General features: G+C 35.4%; 1 protein-coding gene across 4 annotated transcripts in view; it reads left to right on the top strand.

Moving 5' to 3' along the window:
- Positions 1-14,629, top strand: part of LOC143230253 (pikachurin-like) — a 225,131-nt gene that overhangs the window by 135,822 nt on the left and 74,680 nt on the right. For 2 of the 4 annotated variants that reach the window (XM_076463502.1, XM_076463482.1), the window contains exons 11-13: positions 2,186-2,264; positions 5,088-5,318; positions 6,933-7,036. In XM_076463502.1, the coding sequence (XP_076319617.1) occupies positions 2,186-2,264; positions 5,088-5,318; positions 6,933-7,036 (414 nt within the window). Of the gene's footprint in view, positions 1-2,185; positions 2,265-5,087; positions 5,319-6,932; positions 7,037-9,917; positions 13,148-14,629 lie in introns of those variants that run through there. The other 2 variants (XM_076463492.1, XM_076463471.1) reach the window with 2 other exon arrangements.

Genomic DNA, 14,629 nt, shown 5'->3' with positions numbered 1-14,629 from the left:
TATTAATGTGTAAATATATATAATGGATTTCTGTATTAGATATTGAAGTATATTCTATTTTTAATTATGCTAAATAACTAGTGTTAATAACATTATTTATTACAGGATTATTTATACTAATTAAATCACCCATAAATATATATGTAAATTAAGGTAAAATATATGGATTTCTGTATTATATATTGAAGTATATTCTATTTTTAATTATGCTAAATAACTAGTGTTAATAACATTATTTATTACAGGATTATTTATACTAATTAAATCACCCATAAATATATATGTAAATTAAGGTAAAATATATGGATTTGTTTAGTTTTCAAAAAATATATTCTCATAATAGTACAAATATAAATTTGCTATACAAGTAGAATAGTTAGCTCCAATTGGAAGTCCTATTACTTGTTTAAATTTTCTTTTTTCCAGTTCTATAAAAGGATAACAGAATTGTATGTGTGCGTGTGGTTATTTCAGTGGCTTAGCCCCCTATCGGGCAGATTCTGCATACAATCAAACTGCTCTTGTAATATAAAGTTTCTGAAAATACCTTATTGGAAACCGGCATTTTTTTTTATCTAACCTGATACCAAACGTAAGTGAAATCAACGACATTTTAAGCAGGTTTAGAAAGGCTACGATCGAGTGTAGGATTTGTTATCAATACAAATCAAAAAACAGAACTAACCAGGCCTGGAACGTTTCAATTTTGCTCTTTCTAAGCGACGGGAAAATGTTACGTATGCTTTGATGAAATAAAACTCCAGAAGAACCTAAAATTGGCTGAATCAATAAAATATGTACGAAAGACATTTACACGTGTTCTTTTTTATTTCGTTAAGCGTAATAAACATCATAGATAAATATTTTAAGATCATTAATTCGTTTTATTGTAATTCGCTTGCAGGAAACTGGATAATGTACTCTGCTCTTCGCGAAATAATGTTTCTATTGATCGTCACTAAGTGCGTAGTTATTAGAACATTGTGTGTTTGTGTTTTTCTTATAGCTAAGCCACATCGGGCTCTCTGCTGATCCCACCGAGGGGAATCGAACCGCTGACTTTAGCGTTGTAAATCCGGAGACTTACCGCTGTACTAACGTGGAGATGTTATCATAAGCTAAGAGCGTTTTAATTCGCTTTCCACGAGATTCTCAGTACTGACATAAAACCAAGATTACGCTGTTATACGGGTACGGCATGGCCAGGTGGGCAAGGCGCTTGACTCGTAATCTGAGAGTCAGGGGTTCAAATCTCCGTCACACCCAACATGTTCGCCCTTTCAGCCGTTGGGGCGTTATAATGTGTACGGTCAATCCCATTATTCGTTGGTAAAAAGAGTAGCCCAAGAGTTGGCGGTGGGTGGTGATGACTAGATGCATTCCCTCTAGTCTTACACTGCTAAGTTTGGGACGGCTAGTGCAAATGGCGCTTGTGAGATTGAAAAGTATTGAAGCAGCTGAAATTAAGTTATGAATATTCTATAATATTCTGTATAAGCACTATCCGTTTTGTATGAAACGGAGCAAATAACTTAATGATTAAAGTTGAATAATTGATATTTTTATATTGGCCGCACCAGAGGGCGCTAAAACATAGGAGTATTTTAATTAGGCGTTTGTTTTGTCTGTTGTTAATCGAAAAGCTACACAAAAGGGCTGTATGTGCCGTACCCCCCAATGTTAATTGTTACATACCCTCAGACTTACCGCTTAGCCACCAGTAGCGTTTACACAGTACTAACAGAGAGCTGAGGAAGAAAAATATTGTGATATGAAAGTATAAATATGACATTCCATTTGAGAGACAAAATATTTGGTTAAAGAAGTTTATGTTAGAATTATTTGACTTGCATGCTTTGAGATCTTTAGTAATTTAACAAGTAAAGGCATTTTTGAAGAAACTAGAAATATATGTAATTTACATGTGTTTTTTTCTTGAAGAAAACGTGATGGAATGCTGGAAAGTCAATATCTGTGAGAGAACTTCGGAATATTCTGTAGGCACGTGCTTGAGAGATGCCATAACACAGGTAGACAATGAAATGATTGGATGGATGTAAAGTATTATTTGAAGTACACTTGTGTAGAAGCGCAGATAACCCTCGTGAAGCTATGCGCGAAATTCAAAACAAACAATCACTTGTGTAGAATATAATTTCTGATTATATATTTTCTTTCTTTGTAGAGATTAGAGAGATGATAATGAAACCCATGTTTTCGGGAAACAGTTATCTCTACTACGCAGACGAAGACATCATGACACGGTATTCTGTTATTGCTTTTGTTGATTTCCTTTTACATCTATATTGTTATTTGTCGAGATTAAAGATGGCCATTCTAACTTGTTTACAGAATGATGGAACAGTTGTGAATTTCTCTACACCTACTTCCAAATGTGCACCGCTAATGTCAGAGCAGGCACTTGTAATGTTAATGAGACACAGTATCGCACCATTTATGTGTAATGTTAAAGAGACAACATTAAAACAAGTATTTGTGATGTTAATGAGACACAGTGTCACAGCAGGCACTTGTAATGTTAGTGAGACACAGTGTCACAGCAGGCACTTGTGATGTTAGTGAGACACAGTGTCACAGCAGGTACTTGTGATGTTAGTGAGACACAGTGTCACCGCAGGTACTAGTAATGTTAATGAGAGAGGGTCACAGAAAGCACTTGTAATGTTAATGAAATCCCTTTTACTTACTCTAATAAAGAGAGACAGTGAAACATGAACATTACTTTAGGGAAAAATGTCATTAGATGAGTCCGAATTTTGCTTCACTCTGTATAATTATCTGGTACTGTGATGAAGGTTTTTTTTCATTATCAGTTATAATAGAGGTGTTATTTAAGGTTTTATGAGAATTCACTCGAGATAATTTCATTCTCTACACATTTAACACCCCGTAAATTAACCCCTCATAATAAATTAACAGTGACCGTTGTTTGTTAGATGAGTTTCTTTTGTTCTGATTGCCAAAAAAACTCAATTTATTATGTTCAATTGTACCTTTTGCATTCACTAATGGTCGCTTTAATTTAAGCGCAAGCTTAAAATACAGTTTCCCATCTTAAGAGTTTATTGCTTTTAATCTTTAGTAATCTCTCATGGAATCAAAACACCAATTTATAATTTTTTTTTTTTTTGTATGAAAAATCTGAGATGCACATATATATCACGGGGTTTGGGATTACAATTCACATGCTGAACAACCAAGTGAAGCTGTTAGGGTTTTGATGAAGTTCTATACGTAGACTGATTATTAACCACGGTTTTTATGTCAAGGATTTCGTTAACGTCATGTAACAAAGACCTCATGGCTTCCAGGTCTCTGGAGTATTAAAGTTGTTAAAAATGTAATTGGTCGATAAGATATTTCCTTTCTAGCCTGTTCCGTTTTTTTCACGAGCTGCTCACCGGTGTAGTTACTTGACTTTTGATTTATCTTGTCTCATTAGTGTTTCATCAGAAAGAAAACTTTCTCCGTGTTTTTGACCGTCAAACTAATTTAATGTTTATAACTCACGAAAATTAACCTATTAGCAAGATTAATGATGTGGGTCCCTTTGTAAAACCTTATTAAGTATAATAGTTTCTTTGAATTTCGGGTTCGAGAAATCTTATCGTATGGAAGAATGATTAATAGTTTATTTGAATCACAACAAATTATTTTTCCACTTTTCTCTGTAAGTATATAGGACACCTCAATAAGTACCCAGAATTCTGGACCTTCTTATGACTGTTAAACCAAATCACACATGTAGTGCTTGTTTGCTATTACCTTATTCAGTGGCCATGTCTTAAAATAACTGTTAGGGGGTGGAGGGAAGCCTTTGAAGTGGTTGTAAGGTATTTTGTGTTAGGCATCCAAGTTCACTAATTAAAGATGAGTGAAGTAAAACTGGTCACCACCATATGCAGGTCTGATATATGTTGTCGAATGTAGTTCAAAATGTTAATTGAGGGTTTATTTTCATTCCTGTTATGATTCATCAAGTATAACTGAATGTTAGTCGAAACAAACAGGTAACGGTTTCATATTTAAAAGCTGAGGAAAACGCTAGGACTAACGGTTTCAGATTTAAAAACTAAGGAAAAGTTAGGACTAATGGGAAGTTTGGCCAAGTGTAGCTGAATATTAGTCGAAACAAACGGGTAACGGTTTCAGATTTAAAAGCTGAGGAAAAAGCTAGGACTAATGGGAAGTTTGGCCAAGTGTAGCTGAATATTAGTCGAAACAAACGGGTAACGGTTTCAGATTTAAAAGCTGAGGAAAAAGCTAGGACTAATGGGAAGTTTGTTCAAGTACAGCTGAATATTAGTCGAAACAAACGGGTAACGGTTTCACATTAAAAACTAAGGTAAAAGTTAGGACTAATGGGAAGTTTGGTCAAGTATAGCTGAATATTAGTCGAAACAAACAGGTAACGGTTTCAGATTTAAAAACTAAGGAAAAGGCTAGCTGAATATTAGTCGAAACAAACAGGTAACGGTTTCAGATTTAAAAACTAAGGTAAAAGCTAGGACTAATGGGAAGTTTGTTCAAGTACAGCTGAATATTAGTCGAAACAAACGGGTAACGGTTTCAGATTTAAAAGCTGAGGAAAAGCTAGGACTAATGGAAAAGTACAGCTGAATATTAGTCGAAACAAACGGGTAACGGCTTCAGATTTAAAAGCTGAGGAAAAGTTAGGACTAATGGGAAGTTTGTTCAAGTATAGCTGAATATTAGTCGAAACAAACGGGTAACGGTTTCAAACTTTTAAAAACAGAGGAAAAGGCATTTGGTAACAACATAACTAAATATTCCATTTTTATCCAAATATTCCTTTTTTATTATAAGCTCGACGCTTTTTTTTTTTGCCAGATACCTAATTCAGTGAAAACATTCAAATGCTTACCACTTACTACTGTAGCTTATGGAATCTGGAATATATTATACAGAAAAAAATGTTTGTTTCATGTAGTATTTCTTAATGTTAGTTTGTTCATCGCTTAACACCTTGTCAACTTGTTTTAATTGTACTAACTTGGTGCTTTCTTAATTAGTGAATAAGTAGTGTCAATACTTTGAATTCCTAGGGTACGAGGAAGGAAGTTCGACATCCAGTTTCGTGTGAAGAGCTACTCCCATGATGCACTAGTTCTGTGGGCAGGAAACAAGAAAGCGCCATCTTCTGGAGACTTTCTGGCTCTGGGAATCAAAGATGGCTTCATTCATCTGCACTATAGTTTAGGTTCTGGAGAGGTCATCCTTGTTCATAACTCCTCACGAATAGATGACGGGAAGTGGCACTCTGTTCGGGCACTAAGGTAATATCACTGAGAATATATATGATCGTCAGTCCTTGAACTAGTCCTTTATAACTTAACATCATGTCGTCATCCTAGCTTGTGTGAGGTAACTTAAGTCCATTCTTCAATCGCGTGGTTAGTTTAAGTATGGCGCACTTACTGCGTCACCAGATTTTTTTAAGACTGGAATATTGTCTTCCAAAATGCTCCTGAATTCTGTATAAATGGACAAATCGTATAATACCAATAATATACGATCTCGTTTCCCTGCAAAAATTTAATATGAACGGTATAAGTCTACCGTCAAACGTTCTTGTATTAACTGAGTTTGATATCGTGCCAATTATTCATGCAATAAGATCACCGTTATAAGCATCCAGAAGCAGATCATCATATGGCTGTCACATTAAAGCACTCAGGTAGTGATATATACTCTGTGTGGACTCAGACGTATATAAGCTCCCTGGTGTCCAATAGTGAAAATAAATGGAAATTGAAGGTTTTTTTTCTGACTTTTATGACCGGTAAAAGTTTCAGTCAGTGTGTTTGATGTTAACACTTTCAATGTAAAGAAAGACATATTTCTGAAAGTGTAAACAGGTTTAACATCTTCAGTAAATGTTACAGAATGTAAAACCTTTATTAAACATATAGACTATAAAGGCACTTCCCCAAACTATGGTTATGTGTATAGCAATACTATACTATAAGTACAATATCAACTCTACAACTGTGTCATAAGTACAATATTTAATTCACTGTGACAGTGTCACTTTAATGACACTGTGGCATTTACCGTGTCATAAGTACAATATTCAATTCACAACTGTGACATTTACTGTGTCATAAGTACAATATAAACTCTACAAGTGTGTCGTAAGTTCGATATTTAATTCAGAACTGTGGCATTTACCGTGTCATAAGTACAATATTTATTGAACCATAGCAGTAACATTTACTGCGACTTAGATGAGATATGTACTGTTCAATGACATCGATATTTATTAAGCCATAAAACAATATTTACTGTGTCACACCTAGGATATTTACTGTGTCACACCTAGGATATTTACTGTTCAGTAAACTGCAATGTTTAATTCGTCGTGACATCAGTATTCTTCAAGCCACAATTGCTATACTTAATAAACCGTAGTTTAATTCAATATGTTTTTATTATAAATGCAAGTTCGTTTTGACTTGCGAACTTTTGACTTGTAAAGATATAGTTCATTTGGTTTACAAACTTACGTCACAGCAAGTTAACTCTCAGTAAGACTCTGGTTAAATGTGTGCCCACGTTTACGAACATTTTCTTGTAATGTGCACTATTATTCATTGACCGGCATCGCATACCATCTTCTAAGTATAAGTATGCCGTTATTTCGTGTAATAGGAGAACAAATTTGTTTACTTCTAACATATTTTGCTGATTGATAGCTGCTCCCTTAATAGTAATCTAAGCACGCCAAGCTTCATAATTTAAACAGAACTTTCAAGTGTTTTTCTAGTTATGGTGACGTAAGATTTATGTTACCAATTATTGCCTTGTAAGTGTTTAATTACCAAGTTATTCGATATTTGAGTTCAAAACTGTATTATTCATCACGTTCTAGAAGTCTCTCTTCTGTTCAGGTACGAACAACGGGGTTCCCTATTAATTGATGATGGTTCCATAGAAATGGGGTCCTCTGGTGGACACTTGAGTGAACTCAATGTTAATAACGGGCTTTACCTCGGTAAGTGGTGCATTGTTACTCTTTTGTTACATAAGAAAATATCAATAGTTTGTATATGTTTTGTCCTTATTCAATACAAAATGGTCACTTTTAAAATATGTTTAATTGGGTTTATATTGCAGTATACAGAGATGGACAAAAGAGTGGCCTCCTAGAAAATATTGTTCATTTGTTACATTTGATAACAGAAACATGTGTAAAACATACAAGTTGTTAGAACATACTCGATGAGATATGTTTAAGACTGTAGTTATATTTTATCATAAAAGAATTCTGTAATTTTAACACTTTTATAAATAACTGAACTTTACATGACTGTAGTTACATTTTATCATAAAAAGAAGTGTTCTGTAGATGTTGTAATTCCTAGACCTTTGTATTCCTACAAAATGATCAAACAAGTGTCTCTGGAATTGTACATCTGTCGTTAAATGGAATGGCAAGGTCAATAATCTGTGATGTGTATGGAATGGCAAGGTCATCTTAGAAGTAAGGAATGGCAGTGATGTGTATGGAATGGCCAGGTCAATAATCTGTGATGTGTATGGAATGGCCAGGTCAATCATCTGTAATGTGTATGGAATGACCAGGTCAATCATCTGTGATGTGTATGGAATGACCAGGTCAATCATCTGATGTCAATTCGATTAAAAATTTACGGACTGAGTTAAACCGATTAACTAAAGATCGCAAGCCAAACACTGAAGATGAACTTGTTGAAGTACCCAAATAAGGGTGGCAGTCAATCACGCAGAAATATCCGCACAAACTCATTGAAAGCAAGCCATGAAGTGGTGGTGAAGTCCAAGGGAATGGTGGCCGTGTGAAACTGCTTGTGTTATTTTTATGTTCGATTATTTGCAGTCAAACGCGCAGAAAATCCAAGAAACTACAGCACGTACACAACACTTCTTATGATAATATGTAAATAAAATCATGAAAGTTCATGTATTACTAAAGCCAATGTTAAAATTATGATTTGAGATTATATTTGAACAGATCTCGTCTAGTGCAATCTAAAAACATATAGTTTTATATATTTTTCTCTTATATAATAAAGGATTTAACAACATTTTCAGAGGGGATACTTTATTGTCCATCCCTGTATAAAAAACGTCTTATTTTATTCTAAACAGAAATATCACTCTAATTCTGTCCTGACTATTCTTGATGAAACTACAGAATATACTTCAATCTTTCGGAATAGATCTAAACTACTTTCCTAGTACTCAGTGGCATGGCCAGTTGATCAGGATGTTCGATTCGTAATCTGAGGATCGCGGGTTCGAATCGTCACACCAAATATGCTCGCATTTTCAGTCGTGAGGACGTTATAATGTGTCGATCAATCCCACTATTCGTTGGTAAAAGAGTAGCCCAAGAGTTGGCGGTGGGTGCTGATGACTAGCTGCCTTCCCTCTAGTCTCACACTACTAAATTAGGAACGGCTAGCGCAAATAGCTATCTCGTAGCTTGGCGCGAAATTCAGAAACCAAACACTCGAAACGTTAATTAAAGAGCTAGGACTTATTTTGGTTCAGAATAAAACAGAATAGGGCTAAAACACTGTGCCTACGTTGTATATGTTGTTGTTTCTCTCACTTATTTACTAATGTTTGGGTTATTTCATAACTCTTTAACATCTATGTATTTAAAGTAAGTTTGTTCTTTGTTGTCGGTTATGCGTTTTTCTTTTTTTCTTAGCCCTCTTTCGTTCTAACATTTTGGCCTAATATTCCAATAACAATCAATCGTCTTAAAAAACACAATTACGAAAGCTAAAAGGAAATGAAAAAGAGAATTGTTATTCAGCACATTGCTACACAAAAGGCTATCTCTGATTTGTTCACTACAAGTATCGAAACCTGGTTTGTAGCAGTATGAAAAAAAAATCATATTCAACTGTGGCATTAAATTTTATTTAACCCTAAGTTGCTTCATTCATTTTATGTCGGATGTTATGAAACGCATATCAACTAAGTAATTTTTTGTAATTCAGTGCTTGATTTCCACTGTAACTCTTTAGGCCTGAAATTCAAAACCTGGTTTGAATTTTTTTTTTAATCTGAAGGCAGAAAAATCATAATTAATTTTAAAACGAAGCAACTATTGAAATAAAGTATTCAACTGCATTACATCCATACCAACAGCATTTATATCACAAACTTCGTCCATTTTTATTCTTATAATATCGGTGAGAACTGGCTCCGTGGTAGAGCTTTGGATTTCGGCAATTTTTTGTCTTTTGAATTTCGCGCAAAGCTACACGAGGGCTATCTGTGCTAGCCGTCCCTAATTTAGCAGTGTAAGACTAGAGGGAAGGCAGCTAGTCATCAGCACCCACCGCCAACTCTTAGGCTACTTTTTATCAACGAATAGTGGGATTGACTGTCACATTATAACGCCTCCACGGCTGAAAGGGCGAGAATGTTTGGTGTGACGGGGATTCGAATCCACGACCCTCGGATTATGAATTGAGTGCCTTAACAACTTGGCCATGCTAGGTATATTTCGGAGTTGTCGATCCGGGCCGGATTCTGTATGGTAGCAAAACATATTTCCCGCATTTTAACCTGTGTGTGCGTTATAAGAGTGACAATCAGCTCATTAACATGGATGTTGATTAAGAAGTTAGGCGCTGTTGATTGGTCAACAATTTCAAATGTAGAACGGCAGCATATGACCTTGCCATGAATACAGCGCACAAACAATGTAATAACATGTTTGGAATTTTAAACTTACATTATCAAACGTTATAATCTTAAATTATCAAACGTTATAAACTTACATTATCTAGGATGGAATAAAATCTATAACATGCGTTACTAGGATGGTAGGAAGTTGTTGATCAATTCGAAATTTTTAAAAATATTTTTTGTAGGTGGAATGAAAGATATTGTCCATAACACTTTTAACAAATATCAGCGAGGGTTAGTAGGCTGTCTGTCTAATGTCACCTTGTCCCAGGACCTTCGTCTTCAGCTCGTGACTCGTGCCACCATGAGCGTCAACATCCAGTCTTGTGTATAACCACACCAACTTCCTCACGAGGAAGAGTGAACGTATTAACGCTTCCTAAGTTAAACATTGCATGTGCCATTGTTACCTGAACCACGGTTGTTGTGTGGACCTCCATGTAAATACCGTCTACTGGACGAGTTAGTGGCATATTTTCCAAAAGACGCTGTTTAGTGGCTTGGTGTGAAAGAACAATAAAAAAAATGGATTATGTATAAAAAAGGTGAGTTTTTGTAGGAAGTGGCCGCCCTTTCTGCCGTAACTTTTACAGTGCTTTAGTGAGAACATGAAACAGTTATTCGAACGGCAGTGATCAGCGTTCGAGCCTGTGTAAGTAATAATTATAACAATAAAGAACGTGGAACTCGGGTCAGCTAGTGATTGTCTTGATGCCTTTACTGTGTTCAGTTGTTCGTGTGCTGGCACGGTTTGTTGTTCTTGTTTGTCTAAGATATATATATATATGTGTATTGGATCAATGTAGTCAGCAGTCCTACTTATGTGTATTGGATCAATGTAGTCCTTCCCTGACAGCAGCCCTACTTACCCATCTCGTATGTTATCACAAATCAAAATATAGTGTCTCAGGATTTCTGCAGTAATCTGACCTGTTAGGCTTAAGAGACAGTTTGTAAGTTCAACGATCAATATCCGCAGGTACACTTAAACTGGAGTTTTAGGTGAACTAGAGTACTTTGTTACAATAAAAAAAAAGTTCAAAGAAAATACTGATGTATAACATTCGTACGGCTCCAAATCTTGAAAAGAAACATTTCATATATGTATATATGTTAATTACACCAATCAGTTGCGATTTTAAAGTATGTGATATTTGCTAGTAACAGGTTATTACGTTATTGTATTGGTATGTCTGTGGAATATTTATTAATTAATATCAGGTGTGATTTTAATTTCTTTAGAAAAACCTATACGTCACTAATACTTATGATGATGTCACTAACACGTATGATGATGTTAGCTATTTGAAGTTAACATGTGACAAGTCAATTGCTGTGGGTGTTACGTAAGTTCTAATTACCTCACAACTTTCTGATGGAATGTGGTTATAGGTCTCAGTAGCTAAAGCTCCGTGAAACCAATAAACTGAAATTTCTGTCGATATAGTTACAAAATTCATAAGTTATTCTTACCAAAATTTTATAATACTATGTCTTTTATAAATCCAATCTTATAGGTTTTACGTCAAAGCTAAACAAATAATAATTAAAATGTTAGCCTGGAACATGCTCACTGTTGTAACCTACTCGCAGTTACGTTGCTTGTTAGTTTGGTGGTTCATTTCACTTAATATTAATATCTATCTTATTAGAAGACCTGTGTATCAATGAATAAACACACTTGTACCCTATGACTTGTCGAACTGTAACTCGGTAAAATTTGTGAACTTTATAAAAGCTGTAACATGGTTAGTTAGTTAGGGCGCTCGACTCGTAATCTGAGAGTCACGGGTTCCAATCCCCCCTCACAGCCCAACGTATCTTCTGACACTCCACCTCAAGGGCTGGCATCAGACACAACGTGACTGCTCCAGTTCAAGAGGAGGTGTCAGAGCATTAAAAGGGCCTGGCATGACCTAGCGCGTTAAGGCGTGCGCTTCGTAATCTGAGGGTCGCGGGTTCGCGCCCGAGTCGCGCCAAACATGCTCGCCCTCCCAGCCGTGGGGGCGTTATAATGTGTCGGTCAATCCCACTTTTCGTTGGTAAAAGAGTAGCCCAAGAGTTGGCGGTGGGTGGTGATGACTAGCTGCCTTCCCTCTAGTCTTACACTGCTAAATTAGGGACGGCTAGCACAGATAGCCGTCGAGTAGCTTTGTGCGAAATTCCAAAACAAACAAACAAACAGAGCATTAAAATGGTGAAATATTGTTTTCGTATGTCACATATTAAGGCACACGATAATGGTATTAAAATATGCTTCATAGTTTTATTGTTTGTTGAAGACATGTACGTTTTCAAAACACTTAACTCTATAATATGCAACAAATATCTCGCTTTTCAGTTATTTATGTTGGCAAGAAATAGGGTGTGAAAATAGACAACAAAGTCAAATTTGTTGGTACTTCAGTGCAGTTGAAAATGCAGTAAGTTAATAAGACACGAGTGTTTAAAGGTTATTTTATTGTTAATGATTTTTATATTGTAACCAGTTGTTGTTTCCTTGCTACTTAATTTAAAAGAAGTTGAGTTGCGTGTTTTCCTTCGGCAATGTATTCCTATTCAATTTAGTATTAATGTAAGTGGTTTCAAATAACGTTGCGGATGTGATCTTTATTTAAATTGGGCTCACAAAACTGGAAATCATGTCTCGAATATAAGGTCTTTAATTTCTGGTGACGTCACACGTCTGACAAGTTTTGCCAAAATTCAGCTCCACACTGCTAATGACGTTCCACAGGACGAAGAATGGAGGATGAAAGAAGCCGAACATACTTCACATAGTTGGGTCGTCGTACATTGCCGCTCTTTCAGCCGTAGAGGCGTTATAATGTGGTGATCAATCCCACTTTTCATTGGTAAAATAGTGTATCTAGAGTTTCAGCAAACAGACATGGCTGTCCACGAGAGAAGAGGGAGTACAGTGTGTAAATGCATCACTTTAAACTCCATAGACAGCGCGTGAGTAACACTTATTTGTCGATTTTGTCACCATGTGGAATGAATTTACAAATCAGTCATTATATAATTTTACTTAGATCGAGATTTCTACACCTTGAACTGTAAGATATTCTTTGTTTGTTCGTAGTTAAGCACAAAGCTGCACAATGGGCTGTTGTCTTTGCTATGCCCACAACGGGTATCGAAACCTGATTTATTAGTATTGTCAGTCTGCAGAAATACCGCTGAACCAAGTTGGAGCTACACCCGCCAGCTGTTAGAGATACAGTTGAATTCAAATGGCAAGTTCTGTTCACAGCCGACATTCAATTCTTAAGGTGTAGTGTTTTTTATTTTTTTAAAAACAACCGAATCTTTAATAATAGTTGCTCTGGATTTTACGATAAATCCCTGGCAAACCAGAAATTAAGTCAACTAAAAATATATTTTCATTTTATGTTTTTTTATTATCTTTCTATAATGGGCGTAGCATGTATGCATGTGTGTGTATATATATATATATATATATGCATGTATGTATCTATGTACGTGTCCAAAATAATAAAAGATCCTTCCTGTGAAGCAGTAGTAACGCTGGTATAAATATCTTTTTCATTTTATGTTTTTTATTATATTTCTATAAAGAAATATGTATGTATCAATCTGTTTACGTGTCCGAAATAATAACTGCAATGTTTCGCCATCTATTGAATGGCATCAAAAACAAATATCCATAAAAACAAAATACATAGTTTAGGTATTCAAGATTCAGACAATTTTTAAAAATACTACTGTACGTATAACAACAATTTCTTTATAATAGAACACAGTTCTAAATAACAGCACTCTCCTCAGAACAAGAACATAACATTTACTAGGACTATACGTGAGGGTTTGATTATATCTTTATTAATGTAATTTGTAAATGTAGCACTTCAAATATTATTTTTCAGATAAATGGAAACGACTTTAATGTATAAAAACATTAAGTTTATATCGGGACAATCCAAACACGTTTCTCGTGCAGTACTTTCAAGGAACGTCTTTGCTTAGAAATTGTTCACTTTTTCTAGATACTTTAATGACGTATAAATAGTACGATTAGTAATTGCTAGTACAAACAGCTGTCCCTAGGGTGGCGTTTCTGCTAGTTTTAATAATTGATTGTGTATTAATTTCTCTGAAAAGTTTATTATTTGAAAATATAGTAATCCTATTAAAAACATTCTTCAATATTCTATCCTAACTAACGAGTAGGGTTCTTCAGAAAAATAAAACAATGTCTATGGAACATACAGAGATAAAGGAACAAATATGATACTGGAATCACAATTGTTTGGAATTTTGTAGAGTGACTACTAGAAGATTGGCAACAACATTTTGAGAGGTTTGTTAATGTGTGTGTGTGTGTTTTCTCCCCTAGCAAAGCTACATCAGCAAAGCTACACGAGGGCTATCTGCGCTAGCCATCCCTACTTTAGCAGTGTAGGACAAGAGAGAAGACAGCTAGTCATCACCACCTACCGCCAACTCGTGGGCTACTCTTTTGCCAACGAATAGTGGGATTGACCGTCACATTGTAAAAAAGTATCTCAAGACTTGGCGACGAGTGGTGATGACCTCTGGTCTTACACTGATAAATTAGGTACGTCAAGCGCCGATAGCTCTCATGTAGCTTTGCGCGAAATTCAAAACAAACCAAATCTTGATCTCTGACCTTGCTGAAGTTGCTAAGTTGTCGGAATTTTTGTTTCCGACATTACTGCGCAGGCGTGGTCTCTCAAGTGTAGAGCCTTATTGCAAAGTGAAGTCCAAACTTTGCTAGTAAATTATAAATCTAGATTATATATTTAATAAGATTAACTTAGTTGTGCCCTGTGATGCTTCTTCCCTTGTTAATAGGCTCTGGTGATACGTACAGTTAAATGTAGCCATTTTTATTATTTATACCCCGATGTGA

This window comes from Tachypleus tridentatus, chromosome 1 (assembly GCF_004210375.1).
Source record: "Tachypleus tridentatus isolate NWPU-2018 chromosome 1, ASM421037v1, whole genome shotgun sequence".
In the NCBI taxonomy this organism is placed as follows: Eukaryota; Metazoa; Arthropoda; class Merostomata; order Xiphosura; family Limulidae; genus Tachypleus; species Tachypleus tridentatus.
Note: the sequence above shows the minus strand (reverse complement) of the source record. Positions and strands in the feature narration are given on the sequence as shown.